The sequence below is a fragment of the Seriola dumerili genome, unplaced genomic scaffold (assembly GCF_002260705.1).
Source record: "Seriola dumerili isolate Sdu_G_001 unplaced genomic scaffold, Sdu_1.0 BDQW01000149.1, whole genome shotgun sequence".
Taxonomy (NCBI): domain Eukaryota; kingdom Metazoa; phylum Chordata; class Actinopteri; order Carangiformes; family Carangidae; genus Seriola; species Seriola dumerili.
Genome location: NW_019174404.1, coordinates 10206258 through 10233251, shown reverse-complemented (window position 1 = coordinate 10233251; position 26994 = coordinate 10206258). Strand labels below are relative to the sequence as shown.

Below are 26994 nucleotides of genomic sequence, written 5' to 3'. Positions count from 1 at the left end.
CATTCATTCTCTTTTTGGGACACAATGTTAAAGAATAGCATTAAAACAAACAACGTTGTACAGTCTAAAGTTAAGATACCACCATGTGTATCAGTTTGTAAATAATAAATACCTCATTGTGAGGAAAGAACAACCTTTGCCAAGGGTATACAGGAAATGTTCCTACCATTCAATATTTAAAATAAATATTAAGTTCCACTTTTAAACAACCTAAGTCCACCTTAACATCCATAGCTCTCTGTCTAACAAGACACTTTCATCACTATGAACAAATAATCTCAACCACTGGTCTACTGTACTTGCATCTGTGCATGCATCCCATATACAGTTTTAACAGCAACTTCAGTCCTCTACTCCTCGTGTTCGGCTCTGTGTGGCCATGTTGGCTTCTCCTCAGGTGTCATCAAAGAACTGTTACTTCAAAACATTCGTTATCTGATGCCCTTAAGAGACAACATGTTCTGTATTCATTTGGCAGTCGCCACGTCTAGAGGAGAGAGACAGGACAGTGAGTCATCTTTTAAGGAGCCATTTTCCAAAACGGGCAACAACAGAATACCCTTGTAAGTATCTACAAGTTACTGTCATTGTATCAATCAATCAAGAGGAAGTAGTTTTTATTACTCTAAGCACACGGCAGAAGCATTGATCAACACAAGTCGTGCGCTCGTCTTATTTGGAAATCATTTGAAGGTTAGAATTTCATACTTTTTTCTATAATTTATTTTGCATTATAATATAGCAGTTCATTACATGCACAAAACTCAACAATGATTTGGTTTGTGAGTGAAAAAAAAATCAGCAAGGGAAGCATGCAAGGAGGTTTTACCTTTGTATGCATCATAGAGCTGTAAAATATTTGATGTGAAGGTTACTAACCACACTGTCTTAGAGCATAAGATAAAATCCTGTTTATGGACCACATTCAGTATCTAAAGTGTGAACAGGATATCACTTCAAAAGTATTGTATGTCTTACAAAACCTTAGTTTTACATGGCACATTTCCTCAATGAGTTCACTATAGCACTCAAAATACCTATGCTTCCTTCAAGGTTACACTTTTAGGTTAGACTTTCAATGCATGACATCAAGCTTCAGTCTCCGGCACTCACCTCATTGTGCGGTATGCAGTGATGAAAGTCCACCATCTCTGAGACTAACTTTTCTGATCTTGTTGTGTAGAGTTGTCTGGGGATCTACGGAGACAGACAGTAGACAGGCTCAGTGTTCACCGTGTGCTTCATTAATATATTATAGCTCCACAGACACCTCAAGTAGAAAAAACAGATGCAATGCAAATGAAAGCAAGCAGTATACTCTACTACATGAGACTATACCTACAACTACTTCTGCGCAGTTTGTTGTTTGATTTGGCACAAAGAATCGTCAGTGTTGTGGGTGCTGTGTACCTTAAACTGTCTAAACTGTGTTTGATTCTGCGGATCAAAGCTGCTGAGGAACTACTGAAGGTACACGGGGACCCTGATCTACATTTAATTAACATTAAAGCCACAGTGAACAGTTTCAAAGACACTTCCTCAACAGACACTTTGTCAACTTTGATGGTGAATTTCAATTTCTGAACACAAAAAACAAAGATAAGATGTGATAAGAGCAACGTGAACTTTTCTGGTAATTTGCAGAGTTTGTTAGAGCGTATTAGTTTATATTAGTTGATGGTTTTTGGTTAGTTATTTAGTAGGTTTAGTCGTTTGTGCTGCACAGCACAGTATACCTCAATACTCAGGTGTATATTTTCAATTGAGGCAAAATGTTCTTGCTCAGACTGTTGAGATTGGGAAGAAGCCGAACTTGAAGAACATGGCAATGTGGACACCTGAGTTAAGACACCATCATCATTCTCAAATACTGGGTTCACCCTCAAAGTATTCTCAAAGGCATAGGGAGCAAGGGTGTGCCTACAATGTAAAGGAGATGAGGCGGTGAATGAAAATGCTTTTAAAACAAAAACACCCTTTGAATGACAGAAACACTTAAAAACGTGTGAAAAAAAAGGGTTCATACTTACACCAAAGTTACAGCTTTTCTGGTCTTTATACATTTCTTGTTAATGAAAATCAAAATGCCAATGATGGCACAAACAAAGCAGAGACTTCCCACAAGGCAGGTTATAATTAGCGGCGGGTCTACCGGCATCGACACCAGCTCATTGCAGTGCTCTCCATGGTAGTGCCAGTATTTACCTACAGGGCATCTGAAAGAGATGAGGAAATATATATAGGTTAGAGCGATGCACCCTATATACTGTAAACCGAAATAAAATGAGTTTCACTTTGTCTGCTGTTTGCACATATTTCATAAGAAATGCTGAAGTATCTTTAATAAATACCTCAATAAATATGTCAGTGGTGTAGCCATAAATAGACCCAGTGTAAATAAAATCAAGTCTGACAACTAAGATTTAAGCGTTGGCTGCTAAACAGGAACAATAATAGAAAGAAACTATTAGATGCACATTATCTTCTCCACAGCATCAATACAGTATTTGCTTCATCTTGAACTTCTGGGTGAGATAACATAGCTCAAGTATGCACGTTTCTCAGCAAATCTTGGATGTACCAAAAAAAGGATTTGAAAAAGTGCCTGCTTGCGCTCGCATCTGCATTACAACACAATAAAGAAAGAGATGAGATGTTGTCATGTTGTTTGTGTTCTCTTTCATTTGTCAGCTGCTGTGTACCTGCAGGTGGCTCCATGCCCAGGGATTATTTCGCACAGGCCTCCGTTGAGACAATAGTTTGGCTGCAAAGTGCAGGTGCTCTGACACGGCAGGCCGTTCTCGGTGCTGTAGCCTGGATCACACAGACACTCTGCCTCCTCGGTCCAACTGTTTACCACGCAGCGTGAAAACTCATTGCAGGCCAGGAACTTACAGGGGTCTGCTTGGTCAGCTGAAACCAACAGAGAGGAGAGAGGAAAGGGAAGAGAAGAAGCAGATGAGAAGAGAGAGGTAGAAGAAATACACCAGAGAGGTGATAGCTCATTAACATTAATGCACGTCTCTCATGGTCTACAGATTCAGAGGGGAAATAAAAGGCCATTTTGATTGATGTGCATGGAGGTATCTGTTTTCAGTAAGGTCTGCTAAATGAGGTCACAAACAGTCATGAACTCATCCAAGCAAAAAGATTTATACAGCACCTCACCCAAACTGCAAGAGACAGCAGAGTGAGGAGGCATGTTGTGTCTGACCTTGTAGCATGAATGAGCATAAGAGCAGATTATGTTTTTTTTTTTCTGGATGAGGTGTCCACATCCTGTCATCACATCTTCCAGGACTGCCATATTTCATTCACACAAAATGAGCAAAGACATTTCACCTGGTTCCACTTCCAAGGAGCGACTGTCGATCTCGATGTCAAGCCGTTTAGATGCTGCATTACAGAAGTCTTCGAGCACACAGTGCACAGCTTCTGTGACATTATATGGTACAGGCTTGTCCAGTTTCATCCTGCTGTTTACCACGACACTGCCGTTCCTGAAGTTTAGAATTTCTAGCTGCTTAAATCCAGTCAAATTGGACTGAAGATATGGCAGAAGCTGTGGGGAATGAGAGGGAGAGCAAATTAATTTCTTAGGAAATTAAACAGGTCATGTTTCATCAATTTACTCAACTACTCCTTTTCAAGTTTTTCAAGATGTTCTGAAGTATCTCATTTAAAAAGCAGTTTTCTGTGCAGTTAGTGATCAGTGAGAAAAAGGTCTTGACTTGCAGCAGGAACATGGAATATAGTGTTCCTGAGAACCAAGATTGATTTCATTTTATGGGATGAAAGATGATTCTTGATCCTAGGAGGACTAAGATTTTAAGACTCTTGGATATTTAAAGTAGGTGAATGAAATTATGTCATGTCCGTGTCAAGAGTCGGTGAAGATCTGTGTCCTCCTCAGAAGAAGACCAGGGGAGCAAGGATCACATTGACAGGACTGAATTTCATAGTACAGCTTATTTTAAATTATTCAGGTCACATTTTAAAGTGTGAATGCTATGAATAGTTCACAATTAAATTTTGATGCAAGCATGAAATTTCTGCCATTACTGTGTTGACTGTGTAATTAGATCCAGAACAATATTAGGGTTAGGTTTATAAACATTAGTATAAGAACACAGAACATGTTAATTCTAGTCATGGAAGAGTCAGAGAACACATGATGAAGAGATCAGACACTTGCAAAGACTTGCAAGACAACAAAGCTATCTCAGGTCAAAGACATCTATAATATATGCTGCTTGGTGGAGGCTTTATCTCAATATATATGCAATATTGCTATGTCAAGTGTCTGCATTACCCCACCAACACTGCCCTACAAAGTCAAAACAGTAATGATATAGTTGCTCAAAAATAAGTGCACATTAGAATTTTTGACATTTTCACATCTGTTTTACCATATAACAATTATTATACCAAAGAAATTTGCAAGTTTGGGAGGGGGGATAAAGGTAAAAACCGAACTGCAGTGATAATCTGGCTATAGACTAGCTGATCAGATAACATTAGCTAATGCCAATTTACCCCCTATTTCCTACCCGTTTCCTGTAATTCAAAAATCAGTTTTGATGCGTTAACATCTTTGTAATTTAGTTTGTTATACCACATATATAAGGCAAGAGCAAAATCTAATAATTATGGAGGAAAAAAGTTCACCAGATAAGCTAGTCTGACTAAAAGTTAACTAGCCTAGCTTAGTGTAGCATTAACTGCCCCTGGAATTAGCATGGTTTGAGCTAACTCCACCTTTTAATCACAATAATGTAATGTATCTAAAGACTGACATTATAATCCTATTAATCAAATTAAGGTTTTCCAATTTATATAGGCTATATTTTGCACAGTTTAGCTGAGAAACTTCAAACCCTATTTTCTCAACATTGCTCTTTGTGCGGTTACTGCTCTCTGTCACAGCATCACCCACACCTAAAAAAATATCTGTTCCGTAAAAACACATCTAAGCACTCACATAACTCACTTCTTAGAATTTTCCACATTGTTGCATTTAAAAATTCTCCCTCAGACTCAGACTTGCAGCTCGGATAATTGAGAAGCCAATCTATTAGGTCTATGGACTTGGACTGATGACAGTGGTGATATTTAGACGGGGAGGAAGTCAACCAGCTCAAGTAATGGACCTGCATCAATGTTCATCGATCTGAACCACTCTCCTCCCAACCAATTCATGTTCACTCCAGACGAGGCAAACATCAAACCACTGCAGTGTGAGAGGGGGAGATTACGATGCTTTAGCTGGCCTGGCTGTCGGGCGGGAGATAAGAGGCCTTAAAGAGCTCTGCTCTGATCGGGTTACTTATCACTGGCAGACACTTTACTGAGGGGTAGGTCCCTATAGCTAATAGTCTCTGAAAGGAGAGTACGAGATTGTCCAACATCCAGAACAAATGGGCAACAGGGTGCTGTACAACTGGACACACAGCTAGCTGTTTGGTCATCCATTTGTCTCAATGCAGAATGTCATTTTATACATGTACACTGTAGATTAGATACCAATCTGTGGCTCTATTGCCTTCCACACAAGGTCAAAGCCGAGTCCTTTCACAACAAACCTCAGTACAGTCTGTACTATCGACTAAGGAACAGTAAACATTCTGTTCCTTTGCCACCTATATACACGAGACTTTTGTAAAGAAATACATTCAGCATAGAACAAATACAGCCATAACTTCATACTTTGACACAATCACATTTGCTTCTCAGAGGTTACACTTGTATCTACTGGTTCTTGTTTTGGAAAACCCAGCGAAACATCCCTTCTCTGATGCCAAAAAATTAAAAAAGTCACAAGGAATATTACATTGCCATGAAAATGTTTCTGATTTACTGGAGCAAATAAAGTCATTCCAACCTCCATGTCCAAATTTATTGGTTGCTTCACAAACCAGTAGGTACAGGAGTAATGGTGGAGTGTGGCAGAGGAGAACAGGAAGGCTGAAAGCTACAGTATCATAAAAAGTGTCCAATATCCAGAGAAACATTACATGTTTCATTATGTCCATTTAAATGGGCTGCGTAATGTATATTTGACATCTCTTACTCATAGTTCCTGCTATTTTTCAGTGGTTTATAAACCATCTAGGACCAGTTTGAAATATTTGTTTCAAAAAGTGTCCCATCTCTACTAAATAGCCCATTTAAAGGAAGATATCTTAATGGGAAACTGACAAAAGACAATATATGGTAAAATACTTACCAGTTCAATCGGCTGACCACATTAGTTTTGCCAGGAACTTAAATACATTGATTAATGAGGAGAACTGCAGAAACCACGGTTTGGGCAACCATTAAAGATTGGAGATGGAGTGTTATTTGTTATTGCTTTGTATTTTTGTATGTCATAAATATCTGTGTATGCTATGTAATTTCTGTCTGTGTATCCCTACCTCTTTATATCTCCTGAGCCAGTGAACACACAGATTTTGTCTATATCTGGTATAAAGAAATTGTCTAATAATTAATTATGACCCATTCTGTTTAAGAATACAAAATTAAAACAGATCCAATTCATGGCACAAATCATCAAACCTACATCTTTTCACATTTTCGTCTACTACTATAATAAATAAGTGAACATCTTCTGAGAGAGTATTAAGATATAATACATTATTAGCCATTTATGTTAACCCTGAAGACTTATCACTAAGAAAACTGTAAGCCCACCTTCCCTAGTAGCTCACATTCTCCCTGCTCCTTGGCATTGCAGCAAACAGACAATACAATTTTTACCTATGAACCTCCTCAATTTAAGGCTCAGGCATTCACATAACACAGAGTGCAGGGCACCTCTTAACAAGCCTAAAAATGTGTCCTCTCTAACCTCGGGGTAAACCTTGAGACTAAATAAGCATGTCAAGAGATGCTTCTTTGTTTGATGTAAGCTAATAGGTGCAGGTTTAAAGAGAACATGTACATTGCATTTGCACATAACTGTTCTAAAACAAAATGACCTAAACCAATCAGTGATCTATTTTGTTTAATTGCCTTAGTTGCCTGTAGCAGTACATAAATACAGTATGTTTATAATACCAGGTAACCCACACATTAACACTGCTGCAACACGCATACAGATGTCCGCACAAACCTGACTGATGTCGCACTAAGCAGATTGGAACCATTAATAGCACAATGTGTGTGGTGCTGGAACTGACCAGAATTACTTAAAGCTTCTTACCATGAGTCACAAACCAATGACTAAGGCAGACCCATGTCCCATGATTCAGACTACCCAGGGCTAGTTTGCTGTCTACCACGTGTAAAGCAATACAGTTCTAGGAAGATAAAATGCATAAACCTGCATTAATTAATGCACTCATTCTCTCTGAAAGTTTATCTTTAAGGCTTACAACATGCACAAACACACTGGTCAGATCTGTAACACACACATATGGGCAACATGTAGCCTGCAAAAATAAATTCTGGATTTTCTTGGTGAGAAACTAACTGGTCTAACTTGACTTCACTTTTCCCCTACATACTTAATTTCTCATTTTCAAAGCGAAAACTGTAAGAAGCATACACTGTACACATATACACACAAATTTAGCCAAACAACAGACAGACAGACAGATAATAATCAGTGCAAGCTATATAATTATACAAAGCAGCTTCGACACGCAGAAACTCTTCAGTATATTACACCAGAGAGCTTGTCTGTACAAAGAAACGACAACAGTTGTTTTGCTCAAAATGTTAATCTTTAAAAGTAATAATTCAATGTTTTTGGGAATCCGCTTATTAGTTAAATGAGAAGACTGATACACCTCTTATATCCTTTAGCTAAATATGAGGCTGCTAGCAAGTGACTAGTTAGCCTAGCTGGGTAAAGAGACTGGAAACAAGGAGAAAGCTATATATGGTTTAATTCATACAAAACCAAAGTTAACTTTTGGGTAGAGCGAGGGTAGTTGTGTTTTACCCTGTTTTCAGTCCTTATGCTAAACTGAGCTAACTGACTGCTGGCCACCCAAACAGGCACATATATAGTACACACCTACAGCACACACTGCTGGTTGATAGCTATCATACAGGCAGCATTTGTATGTGGTACATGCTGTCTGGGGTGAATAAATACATTCTGCAAAAACAATCCAGCTGTCAAATTTGTGCATAATGCAAGCCAAAGATTCACATAACTTTCTGTTTGAACACACCATAACCAGAAAAGATTTTACACAATGCTGAACTATTCATTTAGATGATTTTAAATGTTTAGTTTTGTTGGTTCTATTAATATATTTCACTCAGAACTCACTCACAGAAGTCTCTTTTGTGTTAATATTCAACAACAAAAATTCCTTGCAGACAAATCTTACAAAATGACACTCTTAGAAATCAATCAAACAGAATCTAAACAGTGCCTGAAAAAAGCCAAAACTTTAGCACAATTCAAAGAGTTAAGGCAAAACACACAAAAACAATCTTAACAATATTGGAACCCAATTCACAGACAAAACCACAAAAAGCAACGGCATGAAGCAAACATAATATCTAAAGCGAAGCCGAAAACTAAAGCTGAGTATTTTAGAAAGGTTAGAAATGTTAGGTGCTTTCAGATTGTTCGATACTGCATTTCAGAAAGGTTAGTTAAGAAATAGAAAGGTCACGCTCTCTCTGAGGCATTGGAGATGTAGTTCCAATATGGAAAAAAAAAATACCGGTATGGAGGCTAAAGTCGTCTGTCTCCTAAGCCCAGATTTACTGGAAGCTCCAGGGTTTGGCGAGTTTCTGGACCCAGAGTGCTGTGTCTAAGTGAAACAGAATAATTTGACCAGTTTTTTCGTTATACTGTTGACACAATGGCTCCTCTGATATTAAAACATTTGCAGAATTGATCAAGAATTTGGCGATTGGTTAAAGCCTTATCACACTTCACAACACTTACACACGTAAAAATATAAATTTGTTATAATTTACTGTTACTGTCAGAATTAACAAACAGCTGTGAGGATAAGGCACATCCTCACTTGTGCAGGACAGCAATATTTAGATTAAGCACCAACTGGGGGCTACTCTAAATTGTCCTTGCATTTGCTAAAATATCACGTAAAACGTAAATATAGAACAAATGTACTTTTATCACATATTTCAGCTTGGGCTACAAAAGCAAGTATGAGAATGAAACATGGAGAAGCATGATATCCAGCACAAAAGCATGTGTACCTACCAGCTCAAGAAAGGTATTCTCCAGTGATTTATACTCCGGGGAGCTCTTGTTGAACAGGTCATCAGAAAACATCATGTTAGTGACCCTCAAGCTAAAGAAAACCACTAACTCTTTGCTCTTGTCCACTGCGGTCATCAGAGGGGTGCTGGCTTGTCTCATGGCTGGTGCAGCTGTGGATTCGTACGGGCGTTCATCAGACTCTGAAGGGAATCCACTACCGCTCTCTTCCTCCAGAGGCTCGGTCACCTCTGCCTCCGTCCCGTTCTGACTTGGTCCTACTTCCTCTTGAATGTTGGAGTTCTCAGCAGTAAGGTCCGTTGAGACCAGGGTAATTCCGCTGTGCCCTCCATTAGACTCATCTCTGTCTTCAGGGGCTTCGCCGCTCTCTACAGGAGATGGCAAAGGCTCTGCATCTGTTTCTGGTTCAATGCCTTGGACTGTATCCTCATGAGGTGATGGTGTGGAGAGTGGGACTGAAGCTTCTGTGACAGTTATCTGCATAACTATAGGATCTGTTGACTCCGGTACATCAAGGTTAACCTCACCAGGTTTATCACTCATCACTTCCTCAGGTTGAGAATCTGAAGTTGCCAGGGGAAGGTCCTCGTTCTGTGGCTCTGCATGTTCTTCATTGACCCCATCAGCTGGATCAGGTTCTTGTAAAATAAAACATATCATGAAAGAGGTTTTATTAGCAGAGGGAGTTACTTTGTGTATGAAACAAATACACCGGTACACTAACTGTTATGTACAGGTATGAATGCAACTTAGATACTACACTCATGCATCATGTTCTACTGCAATTTTATGGCTTAGGTTTAGGTTTTCTTACATGGACTCTGTACAGTGTTGTTGCTGTTGTTGACCAAATTCACCTCTGCTGCCATTATTCTATGACTTCATGTTAAAAACACACTACAGTTACCGGTTTTCTTTCCATGAGCTAGGTGAGAGGATCGATGCTACTTTCATGTCGGTTCATCAAGTACGGAGTTAGAGACAGGAAGCAATTAGCCTCGCTTAACAAACAAACTGGGAACAGGGAATGATTCCCGGTTTCCTCGTCCCAGTCTATGGGGTTTTTTTTAATGGATTTTTGGTTAGATGACACAGGCTCAAGGCATTTCCACTATTTATTCTTTGACATAAAATACGTCAGTAAATACCCTTAATAAACGTCTTAATAAAGGTGGTCACTAACAAGTGGCTAACTGAGACTACAGAGATTAAACATCACCGCGATGAACACAAAAACTTGCGCTTTTGCGAACTATTACTAACTTCCTTTCACTTTGTGAAAAATATTTTTTTCACCACCCAGTAAGTGTGGATCATTTGTAATCAAATAAAAAGCTATGGCAAGAAATAAATAAACAAATAAATGGCAATATAGTTCAGTTTAAGGTAAATTAGTAAGACTACTTTCCTTAATGGTTTTCACTCTGTTCTTTCACACCTTCTTTTGATAAGTTCCTTTTTTGCTATTCTCTTTTGTACTGCTAATATAATTCACTTTGATATTTTGTAATTACTCCCCTTGTTTGGTATCAAGCTATTTTTAGCTATCAGCTAAAATTTGCCTCTGCTTCTTTGTCCTGCCTGGCTGTACCTGTGTTTTTTGTCTTGTGCCCTTAACAGGAATTACCTTATCCCTCCCACCTCTTTCCCATCATCAGCAGAATCAAAACTCAGAAACCAGACAATGACGCCAAGTGTGGGTAAAGCTGGTGTTCAATTTTGAGTTTCTTCCTGCTATCTGTGTGTAGCTCTAAATGGATTTTACACCATAATCTAATTTTTGGTTGATCGATAAAGATTCTTTGAATTGCCTCTCCTGATTGAACTTCAAGATCCTGCTTAAAGACAAGATTTCACCTGAAGTAGCCTTATCATCTGTCACCTGTTCTTCAGGTTCAGCCTCACCTCCATCATCTTGTTCGGTTAGTGTAATTTCCTTCAACTCCGTCTCTGCCTCCTTCTCTTCCTGCTGTGTGGCTGCTTCCAGTATTGTGTCTGGAGTTATAATATCATCTGCCCCTTCAGCAGAATCTTCTGTGGACTCTTCTTCTACTGCTGCCATCAAAGGAGTCTCATCAGAGACGGCAGAAGTGGTTTCTGGGAGGATGGCTGGGATAAAAGGCACAAAGGTGTGTGTTTCTGGTTTGATTGTAGAAGCTTCCAGAGAGTTTTCTATCACTGCCACTGTGGGGAAGAAACTTTGAATGGGAGTTCTGTCCTCTGTTGGATCCTTTGTGGTGTCTTCCTCAGATATTACGCTATCGACAGGGTTCAGGCCGAGCTCAGCAACTGGATAAATTGTGGTTACTGAAATGGAAAAGTTAAAACATTTATACAGCTTTAAAATCCTACTCTGAGCACTACTACCCCTATTATTTTATATTGTTAGATACAAGTATGATAATATTCTTACCAGCCTCAAAGCTGAGTGTCTGTATGTCCAGCGGTAGTGACGGCTCCTGTTTTAAGGCCTTTGTAATAATGTGTTTCAGTTTAGGAGCATTTACATCCTCGCCTGTCTCTGTCTCAGGCTCCTCAAGACCCTCAGGATCATCACTGAGCTCTGTTTCTCCATTAAAGACCACGGCATAGCGCACAGACACATCCTCCGAGCTGATTAACACAACAAATCATGTCAGAATCCCTCAAAGCAGACAGACTTCACTGGCAATAGATGTCTACTAAGGCAGAAATATATGAGTCATTTCCCATAAGAGAATATTTTGGGAAATGTCAGAGTTTCTCTAGAGCAATAAAACACCTCAGTAAAAGCCACTACAGGGGAAAAATATGAAAATTATTACTTATTTACTTGTGTTGTTTTGTCAAAATGAATCATAATTACATAACAAAATCATAGCGCCAAACCTTTAATAAAAAACTTAATGAAACTCACCGAAATCCCAGAATACGAATCTCTTTGAATCCTGGAACTTTTTCAAACACAAGAAGCATCTATACAAAGAAAAAAAAGAGAGAGAAATGGGTATGAGAGAAACACGCCTTGCAATGCTGGGCTTTTGTCATGTCTATCTCTATATTTGGTAATTTTATGAGCTGAAGGAGTAATGTTCCCTTAAAGGATTTCAAAAGCATTCTGCACATTTGGTCAACTTAAAAATCTTCTAAAAACCAATTACACTAAAAGAAAAAAAAGAAATGCATTGTCACAAAAATTGGGGTCCATAATTCAAACAGGAAAATAAAGCAAAAGGGGCAAAGCATGGGGGCAAAGTCCTAGAAGGAAAGCAATTGATCATAAGCAGCCAAAGGCCAAAACACAGGAAAGGAAGCATGGATAATAAACATATGAGAGGAAGGCTTGGGATTTGATGAGGGGATTAAGAACAGGTGTGTATGTGGGCAAAACTGTAGGGTAGGGGAGGAATTGCAAATGTTCCAAAACTGTTTGTTTTATTAAAAAATAAAGATTATTTCTATTCGCAAATTATTTAATTTGGTTACCTTCTTCTCAAAAGATACGAAGTACGGCTTACTGGGAAATCCTAACTGGACCAAGGAGCATGCTCCCTCTCATTTCTGATAAATTGCGTGAGTGGACGTCAATTTTTTTCCCCTCAACGTTTGAGCAAGAAGCAAGTGTTCTTCAGCAAACAGACGCCAAAGTTAAGTCGCATAATGTTTAGCAGGTCCAAACAAAAAAAAAGCGCTTAGAAGAGGAAGGACAAAAGAGAAGAGGATTGGTGTACAGCTAAAATGACGAAATTAGATGATTAGATTTTTTTTTTAAAAACTCATCATGCTTGAACTGAAGTTAATGCTAGCAATGTTGACGTGCAGCCGGAAGCTAACGTTAGCTGCAATGGCTATACTCTCAATAGAAAACAGCAGAGACCTGGGATTTGGACTTGAGCAGTGTTGTTGATGACTTAGTTTAGCGACGGCGGATGAACTTCTAATGGGTGAGTACTGGTTTCTCTTTTTTATGGAGTGGGACTAGGGATTTAAATCTATTGCAGTGTTACCCTTCATATGTTAGAAAAAATACGCAGCTAATGTGATCTGTGTGTATGATAACATTTGGCTGCTGTGTCGTTGATGACGAAGGATGAATTCTGTAAAGGCAACTGCTTGTGTGATCGGGTGTCTTTCATGTTTGATAGTTGGAGAAAGGCTGTGGTGGTTTGAGTCCAGGGCAGGCTGGTAGAGTAGAGTTGATAAATTTGACAGGAAGGCTGCTGTTGCCCAATGTGCTGATCAAAGGCTAGTTTGCAGGATGAGAGTTGCCTGATGAGTATCTCCATGGTGACATAGCCTTTATCTGCAGTGGCTGTGTGTGTCCTTGCATGTGAGCTTGTGTTTGCACTGGGGCCAATCACAATTATGTTATGCTACAGATTGGTAGTAGCCATATCAGGCACATGCAGATGCAGCTACTCTTGTTTCTTAATCTGACATAAGCAAAAGCAGCTGCTGTTGAATAGGACAAGCATTTCCATTGTGTTGTGCAAGCTTGATGCAGAGTTTTAGGAATGAACATAATCAACATTTGTGCATAGTTTGAATTTCTGTGTATTTCTGCTATGTACACTTATGGCCTCTCTGACAGCCTGCATTAACTAACTGAAGGCCAAAATAACATTTCTCTCAATTGAAATGATATGCCAGTAGCTTTTCACTATCAGAAGTCATTCTTAAGAGCTGTGGTCAGAGTCTTAGTCGATGACTTCTTACTCGGAGATTATCTACATGATTAGATCTTACTATTCCAGGCTTGTGGTCATTTAGAAGTCTTATCTTAAGTCCCGTGGTTGCAACTTTAAAGCTGTTAAATCAATCAGGGTAGGTTTTACACCTGAGAATATATTTTATCATAGAAACTTTTAGCTACATTGAACTCACTGTAAGACAACTTGCATAATGAAAGTGAAAGAATGGGTTTTGTTTTGAAAGGGAATAATAAGGTGAGAGAAATGTAGAACAAGACATAAGATTATGTTTTGTCGGCAAAGAGGTAATAAGTGGCCAATCAGCTGTTGTGTGAAATGAAGTTTAATAGAAGACACATCAGCTCAGAGAAGCATTAACATTAACATACTGTGGCTGTGTAAAATCAACACTTGACTCTCACCTTATCTGTGAGCTCTCGTGTGACGTCGTTGTAATGTGGAGCCTCAGGATCACGGAGGAGCTCGCTGTACGTCGGGTCCACGATGGTGACGCTGAATTCAACAATGTACTCCTCATAGTTCTCTTTTATCATGTTGGGATTGTCTTTGGTCTGTAAAACAGAAGTCCACAGTACATTGCAGTAACGATAATGATGTGTTGTGGTCCAGGTAGTAGAGTTTTAGCACATAGGAATGTGATTCTGAAAAACGAGGTCAAAGGTGTGGACTATCTCACCACATCGGCCTCAGTTGGAAGCAGAATCAGAGGGGGTGTCCAGGTGCCTGTGATTAAAAACACCAACTCACCAGTTAATTTATGATGCTATTATGCAAATTTATTGACAACAGTTAAGTTCAAAAAGTAGTGCAATTGCTTTAATTGAACAACATTGATGCATCCAACTCACAGTCCCTTCCTGGCTCTGGGGTTCCAGTGACAAATCTGGAAAAGAAAAACAACATGGTGGAGGTGTTAATAGCTTCTCTCATGCTTCCATTGCCTCTGAAAATGAAAATACCAATAATAATTTTATATTCCTAAAGAAATGACTGTAAACACAAACAGGAAACTCACAATTAACACAAATAGTAAGAGGGAAGTTTAGACCTACCCTTCATTCTCAGTCTGCTCGGCCACTATCTGGAAATAAGAAACAGGATATCGGCTTTCACAGATTTACACTGGAGATTAACAAGAAAACAGACCTGCAGTAAAAAAAATATTGTCATAAATGTGTTTGTGCTGCACTCACTCTGGCCACCATATCCAGATGCTCCTGAGAGCTGCTAAAGTTTTGAGCCAGGTCGTCCATGCAGAGGTTTTCATGCTGACAGGTGTAAACCCACGCTCGATACTCCTCTGAATTTGGGACCCTGTCCAAGAAGATCCGAAACGCTTCCCAAATGGCTTCCTGACAAACTGAACATAAATCACAGAACTTTTTGGATGTCTTGTTGACTTTTGTGAGAAAATATCAGATGAAATACATCACACTAACAAATAAGTATTAATATATAGAACGAGGATGGCTAGACAATGGCAACAAAGACAAAAACGACGGAAAATAGAGCATGGACAAATCAAATAATTGATCATAAAGACTGTTGTTGGTATTGATCTTGGCACCTCTGCCTGTGGGGAGTTTACTACAATTTAGAAATGTATAAGCTTTTAATTTCCTGCAGAGAAACCTTTCAGTGCAGCTTTAGTATGAATGTGCTGCACAAATAAGTCCACAGTGCCACAATGTTGTAATATATAACAAAATGTATGTATGTAATGTGATATAACTGGGACAGCACAAAACGGTAGTAAAGCCTGGCTCAGTAAATGTCAAAATGTATGTTAAAAAAAACATTGACTGTTCATGGCATTCTAGTGAATATTCAAGTCATGAGCATAGAGACCCCCTCAAGCTACAGTATGTTTTGTCTGCCTATGTGGCGGAAACAAGCTCCACATTGTCCAATATCTTGATGCCTGTGGGAAATTTATTCTCTGACAAACTAATTTCTGGAGCAAATCCATTACGTCCAATACACCAAATTAATCAGCCTCATTTTAAGATCATACGCAACAGCAGCTGTCATGGAACAATTTGCATTACCAAAACCAATTGTAACAGTCAAGGTGTCAATCTTAGCCTCTTAAAATCATCCGCAATCCATCCGTCTTGGACAAAAGATATTTGCACATAACTTCATTATATATAAGTGTTTCTCTGTGTGGCTTCCTAAACTCGGCAGTGAACAGCTTTGGTGCATCATCCAGTGGCATCACGACAATGTCACCAGGCTCCACACAATGAAAACAAATGCTAAAAATCTTCATACAATTTAGAGAATCATATATATTTGTGAGAACTGAAATATATTTTCTTTTCCTTTCAAATTAAAACATGAAAAACATCAAAGCAGCAGCTTTTTGTTCAACTGCCAAGACGTCTCTGTCAGATTAAGTGCTTTATTCTCATTGACAGAGTCCATGTTTTAGAAAAGGGGATATTGATTGTATTGCAAGATGTTCAGTCATGATTATGCATAAAGTTTAAAAAGTTCATTGACAGTATACCTTCACATCAAAGAGTAACAGTGCATCTCTTTTTTACCTCTGAGCTTGTAATAGGCGCGATGGCTGCCGATGACAGCTTTCATCGTCTCCTGGGGACACACTTTGACCCCTGTGGTGAACACCGCTGACCTCTTTGTCCGATGTCCGTCCTGCTCTGCTCTGACATTTGTAGTGTGTCTGATTGGTCTAGAAGCTTCCAGAAAGTGTCTGTATTTCACATCCCTGAGTCCAGAAAAACCGTGGTCATGAAGGTCTGCAAGAGCATTCAATGAAGTTAGAAGTTTAGGAAGAATTATTATAATGTGGCCTATTTTTAATGTTTTTTTTTTTTTTTTTACAGTATTCAGAAAATGAAATTTGACTAAACATGAAACATCTGAGCACTGTGAGAAGTAACTGAAATTTTGTGGACTATCATGTAAGTGTGAGATTTCTCACTCATTAGTACAGAGCGTTGGTGTGGACAACTGTTATAATTAACAGCTGATGGGTGACAATACAAAACCAAAACTGCACTCTTTGTAGTAACTGCACTGTAGTTAGTGACATAATGCACTTAAATTAAGATAAATGGTGGAGTTTGTTTCTTTGGCAGTTGCAATATAAACGGTTTCACAGTTTCAATGAATAATTCAAACACAAAAATCTTGGATGTTGCCAAAGCAAAATCCTGCTTATGTAACCTAAAATTAAGTTTTTAAACATAGCAAGTGTCAAAGTGCATCTTTGTAAGCCTTACAGTGTGTATCCAGGAATCACATGCTTAGAACCAGCTCACTCAGGAGTATTTGATGTGACAGATACTTAATCCAACAAGTTACATCATTGCATCTGTCTAGCCCTCTTACTGTAAGTTAACTGCTGCTCTCCTTGTCATTGCTTTATAATTAGCACCTGGCTTTGCAGTGAAAAGTGTATTTGCATGGAAGGTGACTGTCCCTATTCTGGGACCATATAACACAAAGAAATCCTCTGTGTATCCTGTTAAGTTGCAATGAGTTATTTGAGCTTTCAGTTCACTGTGTTGTAAAAACATCTGGGCCTGAAGCTTGGATGTGCTGGTTTTCAACTTGGGAGGAAGTCATTTTGAATGCAGGGAAAGTGCACAGATGTGTAAAGAAAGTGAACGAGTAACACTCTCTTCTCCCTAAGGAACGGTTGCTGAGACGCCCTTGGGCGACTCAACTTGACCTGGCCTTACTGAAGCTGCTCAGTGACCAGCAGTGTAAGGATGAGTTTGTACTGGGCAACGTCCATGTGCGACTGTGCAGAAATGCACGCATGTGGATTACAGCTGAAAATGGATTTGCGTGCACAAGCAAACCTTAAAGAGATTCAAATAAGAGGTGGTAGAGGTGGTAACCCAGCTTTTTTTTTTAGCTGTTACTGAAAACCAATGCTGTGATATGGGTATGTTCGAGCAATAACACACACACACACACACACACACACACACACACACACACCTGTTTCCAAAAATGATTTCACTGCACACATGATGAGAACTGCCCCAATTTTCTGATCACCTTAGTAAAGAAAACAAGCTCAGTCACCCTGCTGAGGTATTACAGAAAGATAATTCTGCACCATTACACAAGCCGGTGTGCCAGTCAACTCTCCAACACAGTCACCCCATTGAGTAAAGCTATTTTAGAAGAAAGGCACTCATTGTGATGCCAGGTGGCAAACCTCAGAGGGCTTCTTAAGACAATAAGCCAGGATTTATGAGCCCCAAAACACAGACTGGAGGTCCAATAAGAAACTGTGCCTCCTCTGGATTAGGGAACAGAATGAAGGTTATGAAAAAATAAAAAGCAAGTGATTGTAAATAATATAATCACTGTTGCATTGGCATCAGACACGGAGCGTTTAGCTGGAGGTAAACAAGTGGGCCATCTTTTACATAAATCCTTAGCTGTGCTACCTGATCTTCAGCATGTAGCAGCAACACTGTGTGGACCAAAACTGAACCACAAGTGACCACATAACACAGCAACAGTCCAGAGGGTGTCAAGTGAGAGCATGCTGCCAGCTTTAAGTATGTGTATTAGTATCTGCAGTGGGTGGACATAATATCACAAACACCTGTAGAAACAAGCGCAATGCAACACAAGGACGTGCAAACAAAGCCTGCAACATATTATACAAAATTGCATTTGGCTTTAAAACATTACTGAAATTTCACTATTGAATTTACTTGGTATAGAAGTTAAATTGAAAATTCTTTGTTTTTATTTAAGTTCTGATTACACAGATGATGAAGTGACAATAAGATAGTAATGATCATTTAATTGGTTGAATGGCAGAACAAGGCCGGTTCTCGCAAATATGAGGATTTGTTTTCTCTTGTTTTTGTTCTTTGCTCTGTCTTAATAGACAGAATATGTTTGGGCTTTGCACTGTTGATCAAATAAAACAAGCAATTTGAAAAAGTTGCCTTGGCCTCTACTAGTTAGTTAATTTTATATTAGAAAATAATAATCATTGTATAGTGGTCATATAAGGGTTTTAATGATATGATTTAACACTGATTCATTCTCTCTGAGTTTGTGTGTTTGTCTTGTTTAAAATGTGATGTTACAGGTAATTGTACAGTGTTAGTGTTGGAATGGAAACACCATGTAGCTCTGGCACACTGTTTTCATATCGCAATTGCAAATTATGATGATTTGTGTTGTCACAGGGTTACATTTCTATGTTAACCTCATGTAGAATTTGCATTGTAATGTTCTTTTCTGTTTAGACATGTTTATTCAACCCAACAACAATATGTACTAGTAGTACGAGTAGCCTTTAATAAGGAATTAGAGCTTGTTCAAAACACAGGCATTCATTGATGTTTTGCTGGAGGAAAAAAAAAGAAGAAAAAACTGTGTTAATCTCTGTATTACGAATAAATAATAACCTCCACAATGAACAATATTGTTTTCCTTGGATCCAAATTTGGCCCAACACCAAGAACATGCAAAGAATGTTTGGCTATTGATGTTGTAGCCTGTAGCATTTTGGGCAAGTATGCCCCCTGTTTAGTGTCTGCCAGGCAGACCCTTTCACCAACAAACCTTCCTTTTCCAAACCTTCCAGCAGGTCAGACGGTGGCCTGACATTTAGCCAAGTCATGTGTGTTTTCACTAAAAATCACGCCACCAAGACAACATTTGAATGGGTTTTGCGGAAGCTTGAAGACTGACTTGCACATGCTCAGACACGGGGGCCTGAGTGAGAGGAGGGAGTGTTAGAGCAGGCCTTAATGCCCAGAGCAGCCACAGAAAGGCCTCACAGCAGAATTACAAGCCAGAAAAGATTAGCGTCCTGCGACACTGCAAACAGAATGGCTTTTGTTTCCTTCAGGATAATGAGCTCACCCGGGCACATCACGCTGAACAAGACAACCAGTGCGGACGCAAATGTTATCACTGGTGAAACGATGCTATCTTTCTCAGTGAACATCTATTATATGTCACCGCCTGTTAAATTCACAGTGAATATTCATGACCTTAAAAGTGGCTCGTTGACTGCTTGACATTTTCTAAAAATCAATGTTTGAGAATGAGCTAGCATTTTGTAGTCTGCAGAGTTATTTCAACTGCAAAGTCACAGAGACACACACACACACACACACACACACACACACACACACACACACATACACACACACACACTCACACTTCTAACTGGAAAACCCAGTTGTCCTTGAAGTGACTCATCAGCTCTTTAAGTCTCCTGTCATGCAGTAGAGCCTCACTGATAGAAACCTGGAGGTAGATCTTTACATCAAAGGATTCCTCATCAACTTAAACTGAAAGGGATGTACACAGTGTCCTTTTTTCTTACTTTTCCAAATTCTTTCATGATCCATTTGTGTAAAAGAGGCGTGCAGAGATACATTATTGGCTTACTATTTTATTGACAGAAAAATGCTGTCTCAGAGTTAGATTGTTGTAATACTGAAATCTGCTGTGTTCTCCATGTACAGTAGAAAAGCAATAACTAGAATCCCAGCCTGGATTCTTACCTTTGATTTGACTTGCTTGGAGGGTAAACAGACACAAAGTGAAGAATAGTCCTGACTTCAAAAGCATGATGGGCTTATTTATGTGGTTTTCAAGCCCGAAGTTGTCATTTGTAAAGAGACTCTTGCACACAACAATAAGATCCAGAACCTCTTTATCTCGAGTCCATTAGCAGAGTGCATCAGAGGAGGGAGTCCAGTCCACTCCTGTCTGTGCTCCAGCTCAGTTCCTCAGCAGCAGCTAGTTCCTGGATGCTGTTGGATCCCTGTAGACAACAGCGGTGGCTGCATGGATGGATGAGCAGAGGGAAGCAAGGGAGGGAGGAGAGGTAGAGGAAGGAGAGACAGGGAACGGATGGAATTTTGGCTCAGGAGTTTCCTTGTATGTTGTCAGTGTGACAACAGTGATGAGGTTAAAAAAGCAGGCTCCGCTTTGAGTCTAATCTCTTTACCTTCTTCTTGCTGCTTGTAATCCCTGCGGGGCCACGTGGCCACCCGGCCTCATCCTGTTAGCCACCTTCTGGACCCTCATCTGTCAGCTGAACAAACCTGGGGATCTGCCAACCAGCGCAGACCAGATAACTACTCCCCTCAGTCGCCCCAAGTTTATCACTGACGGCCAGACTCTTTGTGAGTTCCTGTCTGCCTCTACGTGTCACTATCCGGCTGCCTAACTCTTCCTCTTTTTTCTCTCGGTTAAGATTCCTTCTTCCTGGGTGCCCTGGTGGTTTTGGGTGTCAATTGAGGTCAGGATTGCAGTTTTGTTCTGTACAGTACACCCAGCTACCAGTCAAACAATGGGCCCCTTTCTTACTCTAGCTTCACAGCTAAGTTCAGCCTTTAAGGCCTCTCTTTTGACTGTCAAGAGCAGTGTCCACTTTTAACCCTGCCCTTTCCTTTCTTCTGTATGTTGGCTGCTGCAGAGGCACCTGTTTGATCTACCTCCTCTGTTATTTGTGAGCTGAGGGACAAATTGACCCAACAGTATTTCCTGAAGTGTTGCAGTAATTCCAGTTGCACTGTGAATAAGCCTCTTCTTCTCTGGTCGCATCCAAAATTATTTTGACTTGATAGGCACTGCTTCACAGAAAGAAAAGAAAAAAAGAAAAAGCAGGATCAGGATTGTCTCCACCAATGATTCTGCTCCTCTTCACGTCCTCTCTTCTCTCTGCAGGTTTGGGTGTTGAGGGTGATGGCTGTGTAGAAAGAAGTAGAGACAGCGGAGGCTTGTGTGGCCTCTCATATTATGGTGTATAAAGGTGGGAAGGCTCCATGTTGTTAGTCTCCACCCTCGCTTCTTCCTGTGAGGAGGATTAGCTTCCCTTGTTGGTTGTTAACAATTTGCTGCAGTAAATAAGCCTACTCAAGAGCAACATAATCCATCCTGGCAGTAATCTGAACCTTGAACTAATGATTGTTGTTGCAACTTTATAGTGACACATTTTGAAGCGGCATTAATTAGCCCACTAGGGTGCACAAGTTGTCCTGGCTAACATGTTGGAAGACAATTTCCTACGTATTTCATTGAGCATACTTGGAGGAGTCACTAACTTTGGTTGTGGGCCGTTTGGTGCTGGGCAGTAGAGTACAGTGTTTTTTTTTTTGTTTGTTTTTTTTTGCTGAAAACAGCTGCCTGCTTCAGATGGGAACAATGCGAATGGGAGTGAATGAAAACATTACAGTTGTGGGCTATAAAAACAAAACAATGAGCTGAAAGACACTAAAAAAAGGTCGGTAGAGCCCAGGGCAACTGCAGAGTCAGATCATAATTATCTGTGGGTTCATCACTACCGAGCATCTTTCACATCACACATATTAGTGCAGCTCTAACCCTTGATTATCAAAAACTAACTGAAATGCAAAGAGAGAGGTTGCTCAGTACTCCTTTCTGCTTTTCAAGCTTTTGTTGTGTGTTCATTTCTCTTTATATTGAAGAATTATTCTGTAAACAAACTGAGCAAATTCGCACAATTGCACTAAACAGCTTCCCTTATTTCCTGTGTTCCTGTTGACCTGTTTTGGAAACTCATTTGATACATTTTACAGTTAATTTCATCTTATAAAACAATCTCATTTAAGTTGTGTCGATCACTGGGGCGTACATTTTGCTTATCTCCATCTGATGGTTGGTGAGATGTCAGGGTCAGAGTATATGAAACTAATGCTCTAAAGCAACACTCATCAAAAACTCCAAACTGTACCTCTGGCTTCCAAAATGTCTGTGAAGAAAAACAAAGAAAGCATTTCACCTGGACATTCATCTTAGTTGAAATGGAGGTCATACCAGGTGCAGCTCCTGTTATTACAGTGGGGTTGACAAAATTATAAAATCATAATTATCATATATATTCACATACTGGAAGAAGCTCATTACACCCACACTGCGACTTTGTGAGGACTGCTTTTATTTAATGTTGACTTTTTTTACATACAAGACTTCGCCACCAAAAGGTAAATTAAATTTAAGATTAACATGAAACTATACATATATCAACAGAGTTTAGACTGGTAGTCTCTTGTACACTTTACATATGTTATATAATCAAACCTGAGCATTCCAGTTTATGACCCTGACCCAAATCCATTAGGATTACGGTCAGGGTCCGAGATCAGGTAGCGGTCAAGCTTAAGTTAAAGATTTTAAAATTAACTCTGAGGATTAGGAGAAAATTTGACATTGAGCCCCAAGTGTTACTATTAAGTTAAAGTCTGAAATTAGTTGACACTAATGCAAATTCATTGTTGAATTTTTGCATCATTTATGCATAAAAGCAGCCTAATTTTGTAGCTGACTACAAAATGTACATTAATAATGTATTTTTAGCTTCACTGCATATTTATGACTCACTTTGATATTTTTCCCAAGATAAACAAATCCTTGTCAGTCTCAACCAGGATTTTATTCAGACAAGTTTGACCTTCTCCCAGTGGCTGATGACTTGAATCATTGTCCAATTACAGAGGTCAGTTTAAATTATGCAACAGAGGGAAAGTGGTACTTGCCATCTGTCAGAAAGGGTTATTTCATTAGGGACAGAGCCAGGGTGTCTCTGGTTGGCAGACTGTGCCACAGTAAAAGACACCTCTGCTGTTAACATCCATCACCTGCAGCTCTTACAGTAAGCTATGTATGTGTGCATGTGCATGCATTGTTTTATGTAATGTTTTAATCCAGAACATGTTTGCATAAATAATTGGCCTTTTTGATACTAAATTCAGATCATGCAACATTTGCATTTTCATTGTGTCTGAATGTCAGTGACCATCACTATTAAAGTGTCCCACAAGTAGAACCACATATTTTTCAGCTGTCCTTCGAAGACGCAACACAGTAGGCTAACAACATTTTAATACATACGCATATAAAAACTTCTCATGCCAAAGAGATAGATATAGATATATATATATATATATATATATATAGTTTCTGTGCAAAGAGCATGAAGGAACAGACAAGTTAAAGCAGGAGGGAAACATCAAGTGAAAGCTAGCTCCATAGCTACAGCCAGTTTTAGCTAACGATAAAGAGACAACTAAAAAAACTGTAATCTGAAATTGACAGTATACATTTTGATGATTACCATCTTGGTAATTCAGTTTGCCATAACCAAATAAGGCAGTAGTTAAATCCAAGCACAATGACTCTTGTGGAATTCATACAATTTAGTTTGATTAAGCTATGTCACATATTTATTTGTATCAAATTAGAGATTCAATTATTATTGATTTCCTGTAAGCATTCATTATAGACAGGCAGGCACTAGCAAAATAGAGCTACATTTAATCCTTATGGACTGATATCAGAATTTTGTTTTTTGCCATTTTTGTATTATTATTATTGTTATTATTATTACTATAGGCCAAGGGCAGTATCTGCATATTTTAGGTCTTGGTTCTTAACCATCCTAAACAGATATAAAAATAAAGTCATTACATCTTTTGTATCTGTTACACAGTTTACACAGTCAGAAAACTTAAAACAAATTTTCTGTTTCACTGCTTCTGTAGTTACTTCTTCTCTGCCTTTTGTAGAGCAGCGAGGCACGAGATACAACATACAAAAACCTGTGTGATTCATTTCCAGTGAGGTCCCAGCTTTTAACCTTCCCTTGGAGAGCAGAGAAAGACGAGGGCCTGCGGGCTAACAGTCTAATATTAGTCATGTTTGTCGTAACACTCCTCTTTGGGAAAATCCACTCTGGGCTGATTATCAGTGTGATCCACTCCACTAGACCTGCAGCAGTGAAAGTACCATTGCCAGTGTAGAGTCTAAATGCTTGTGCCAACATCAACTCTGTGACCTGGCACTGAAGTTCATACGTGAGGATGTTCTTAGTCGTCCATAATCTGTGATGAAGATGTGCTCATAAGTGTAGTAGCCTTTAGAATGTGTAAAGCCCTTGAACCTGTTAACACTCATTTAGACACATTTAAACGGCTGTGTGGAGAGTGACTGCTAAAGGTCAGTCCTGGCAGCATGTATTCATGGATAACCGTCAGGAGGGTCAGTATGTGCACTGGCAGTAACATATCTGAGGCTGTTGTTGTGGTTGTTGTTTTGTTTCGGCTGCTGCCATGAGGGGTCGCCACAGCAGATCACCATCCACATATTTGATTTGGCATATGGTTTAGACCATATGCCCTTCCTTATGCAACCAGGGTTTCAGGGGAGCCAGGGATTGAGCCACCAAACCAGGAATCAGACGCCAATGTGCACAAACTAAAATAAATAAATATATGAAAATATCAAAAACAATAAAGGGGGTGTACACCCCTGCTCATATTAAAATATTACCTGTCAAATCTGTACAAACATCATGTTGTTTCCCATTCATGATGTTGTGCTCCAGTGATGTGTCCCAATTAGCAAAACCACCAACAGAGGGCAGCATATTTAACTGTCCCCTCAGAAGGCAAAATAACAACAGTTTGAAGTCAGTGAGAAGGAAAAGTATGTTCAGCCTCTGCAGATACACAAATAATTCAGTCAGAGATAAACATGTTTTTTCCCAAGTTACTTTTGCCTATTACTCATGTCAATTATGTCTGTAGAAGTAATGAATGTATGGTTTATGCAAAGTTAGTAAAAGAAAATCAGACCAGAATCTAAAGGAATTTATTTCAGTATTTTGTTCTCACTATACAGTAGATTTCTTATGGAGTTCATAGCATTAAGGTGATTGATGATGCACATACATGCATACATACAGGGAGTGTGTGAAACATGACATGTTTTTTCCTTTCCTTTCTCAGAGAGATAACGGAGAGCTCAGGATGTTGTGATTACAAAAATGCATCACTTCTGATGGTCTAATGATGGTCACAGACGATGGTCACGGACCATTATTTAAGACATTACCATCATAGCATTTAAAACATAAAAATGTCAGTATGCAGAATCTGATGATGATGATGGCATGACTATGGAAAAAAACATGCTGACAAGATTGGGATTGTGATGGATTGCAATTTTGAAGTCTATAATAGCTGACTCTTATGATATACATAAATTGATGGAAATGTTCTTTTAAATATGTAAAACACACCGTGCTTTGATTTGGAAAATGATCAACAGTAACATGTATTTAATCTGTAGTAAAAAGGCTAAACCCTGCAGGAGCGCTGGTATGAGCCTTAAAAGTCCTATCTGGTTTAGTAAATAACAACTTCTGAAATGCTCACTACAAATGTCAAGTAATGACTTTGGATAGCTGTTGTCTGAGTGCATATTATAAGCACAATATACTTTGATGTGGAGAGCCACAGTCAGTGAAAAGTATGAGAGTCCTGCAATTTTCTACTCTCCGTAACACAATAAAATAGAGCTCAGCTGAACGTGTGCACCACACAATCAAACTTACCGACCTGAAATCAACATCTGAAAGATGTAAAACAATATACAGGTTGAACCAGTTTCACAGACAGAGATTACTGTAAACCTCCCTTTGGTGCATTACAATGAACTAAAATAGTGTTGAATAGTTTTGCTTATTTAAAACACACATAAAATCACATGCTAGTGAACTGATGCTTTGCCAAGCTGTTTAGAAATTTTCCGTCCGTATGATAATCCTAAACTTCTTAAAGCAAACCACGGTTTATTACAATTTTGGGCTTTATTTTTGTAGGTCAGGCCTCAGTCGTATTGGTTTAGGAAGTGAGATTGTAACTAAGTCCCTAAAAATAAAACAACAAAACATGAATCACAAGCAATCACACAATCATTGTAAATAAGCCAAGAAAATAAAGGTGAATAGTAACATTTTAACCAAACTGTTGTGCGCATCAATCACAGACCAAAGGACAGTAAAACTAAGTAATTAACGGTATCAGACTGGCCAAACGCTGTTTTTATTTTTCTGTCAGTCTGTTTGGATTTTTCTTAACACAAATTTCATGAAATTTTTACATAACATACTGTATGACCAGCTGACACTTAACTTCAAGATATTTGTCATTGAGATGAAAAACATACCACATTAGTGTTACAAAGCACACATACACACACACACACACACACACACACACACACTGATTTCAAACACAGATGAGATTTAAATATTGA

The 26994-nt window shown here is 39.1% G+C and overlaps 1 protein-coding gene across 1 annotated transcript; it reads right to left on the bottom strand.

Moving 5' to 3' along the window:
- Positions 1-403: 403 nt before the first annotated feature.
- Positions 404-20508, bottom strand: LOC111225884 (interphotoreceptor matrix proteoglycan 1-like). The gene is made up of 17 exons (XM_022750924.1): positions 20433-20508; positions 16455-16670; positions 15099-15265; positions 14958-14986; positions 14754-14788; positions 14582-14628; positions 14307-14456; positions 12111-12169; positions 11628-11827; positions 11164-11521; positions 9197-9842; positions 3343-3562; positions 2703-2913; positions 2031-2216; positions 1737-1920; positions 1114-1197; positions 404-487 (listed from the first exon to the last, which is right to left on the bottom strand). The coding sequence occupies exons 1-17, from the start codon at positions 20497-20499 to the stop codon at positions 404-406; spliced, it is 2943 nt and encodes a 980-aa protein (XP_022606645.1). The 5' UTR covers positions 20500-20508.
- Between the last annotated feature and the right edge of the window lie 6486 nt (positions 20509-26994).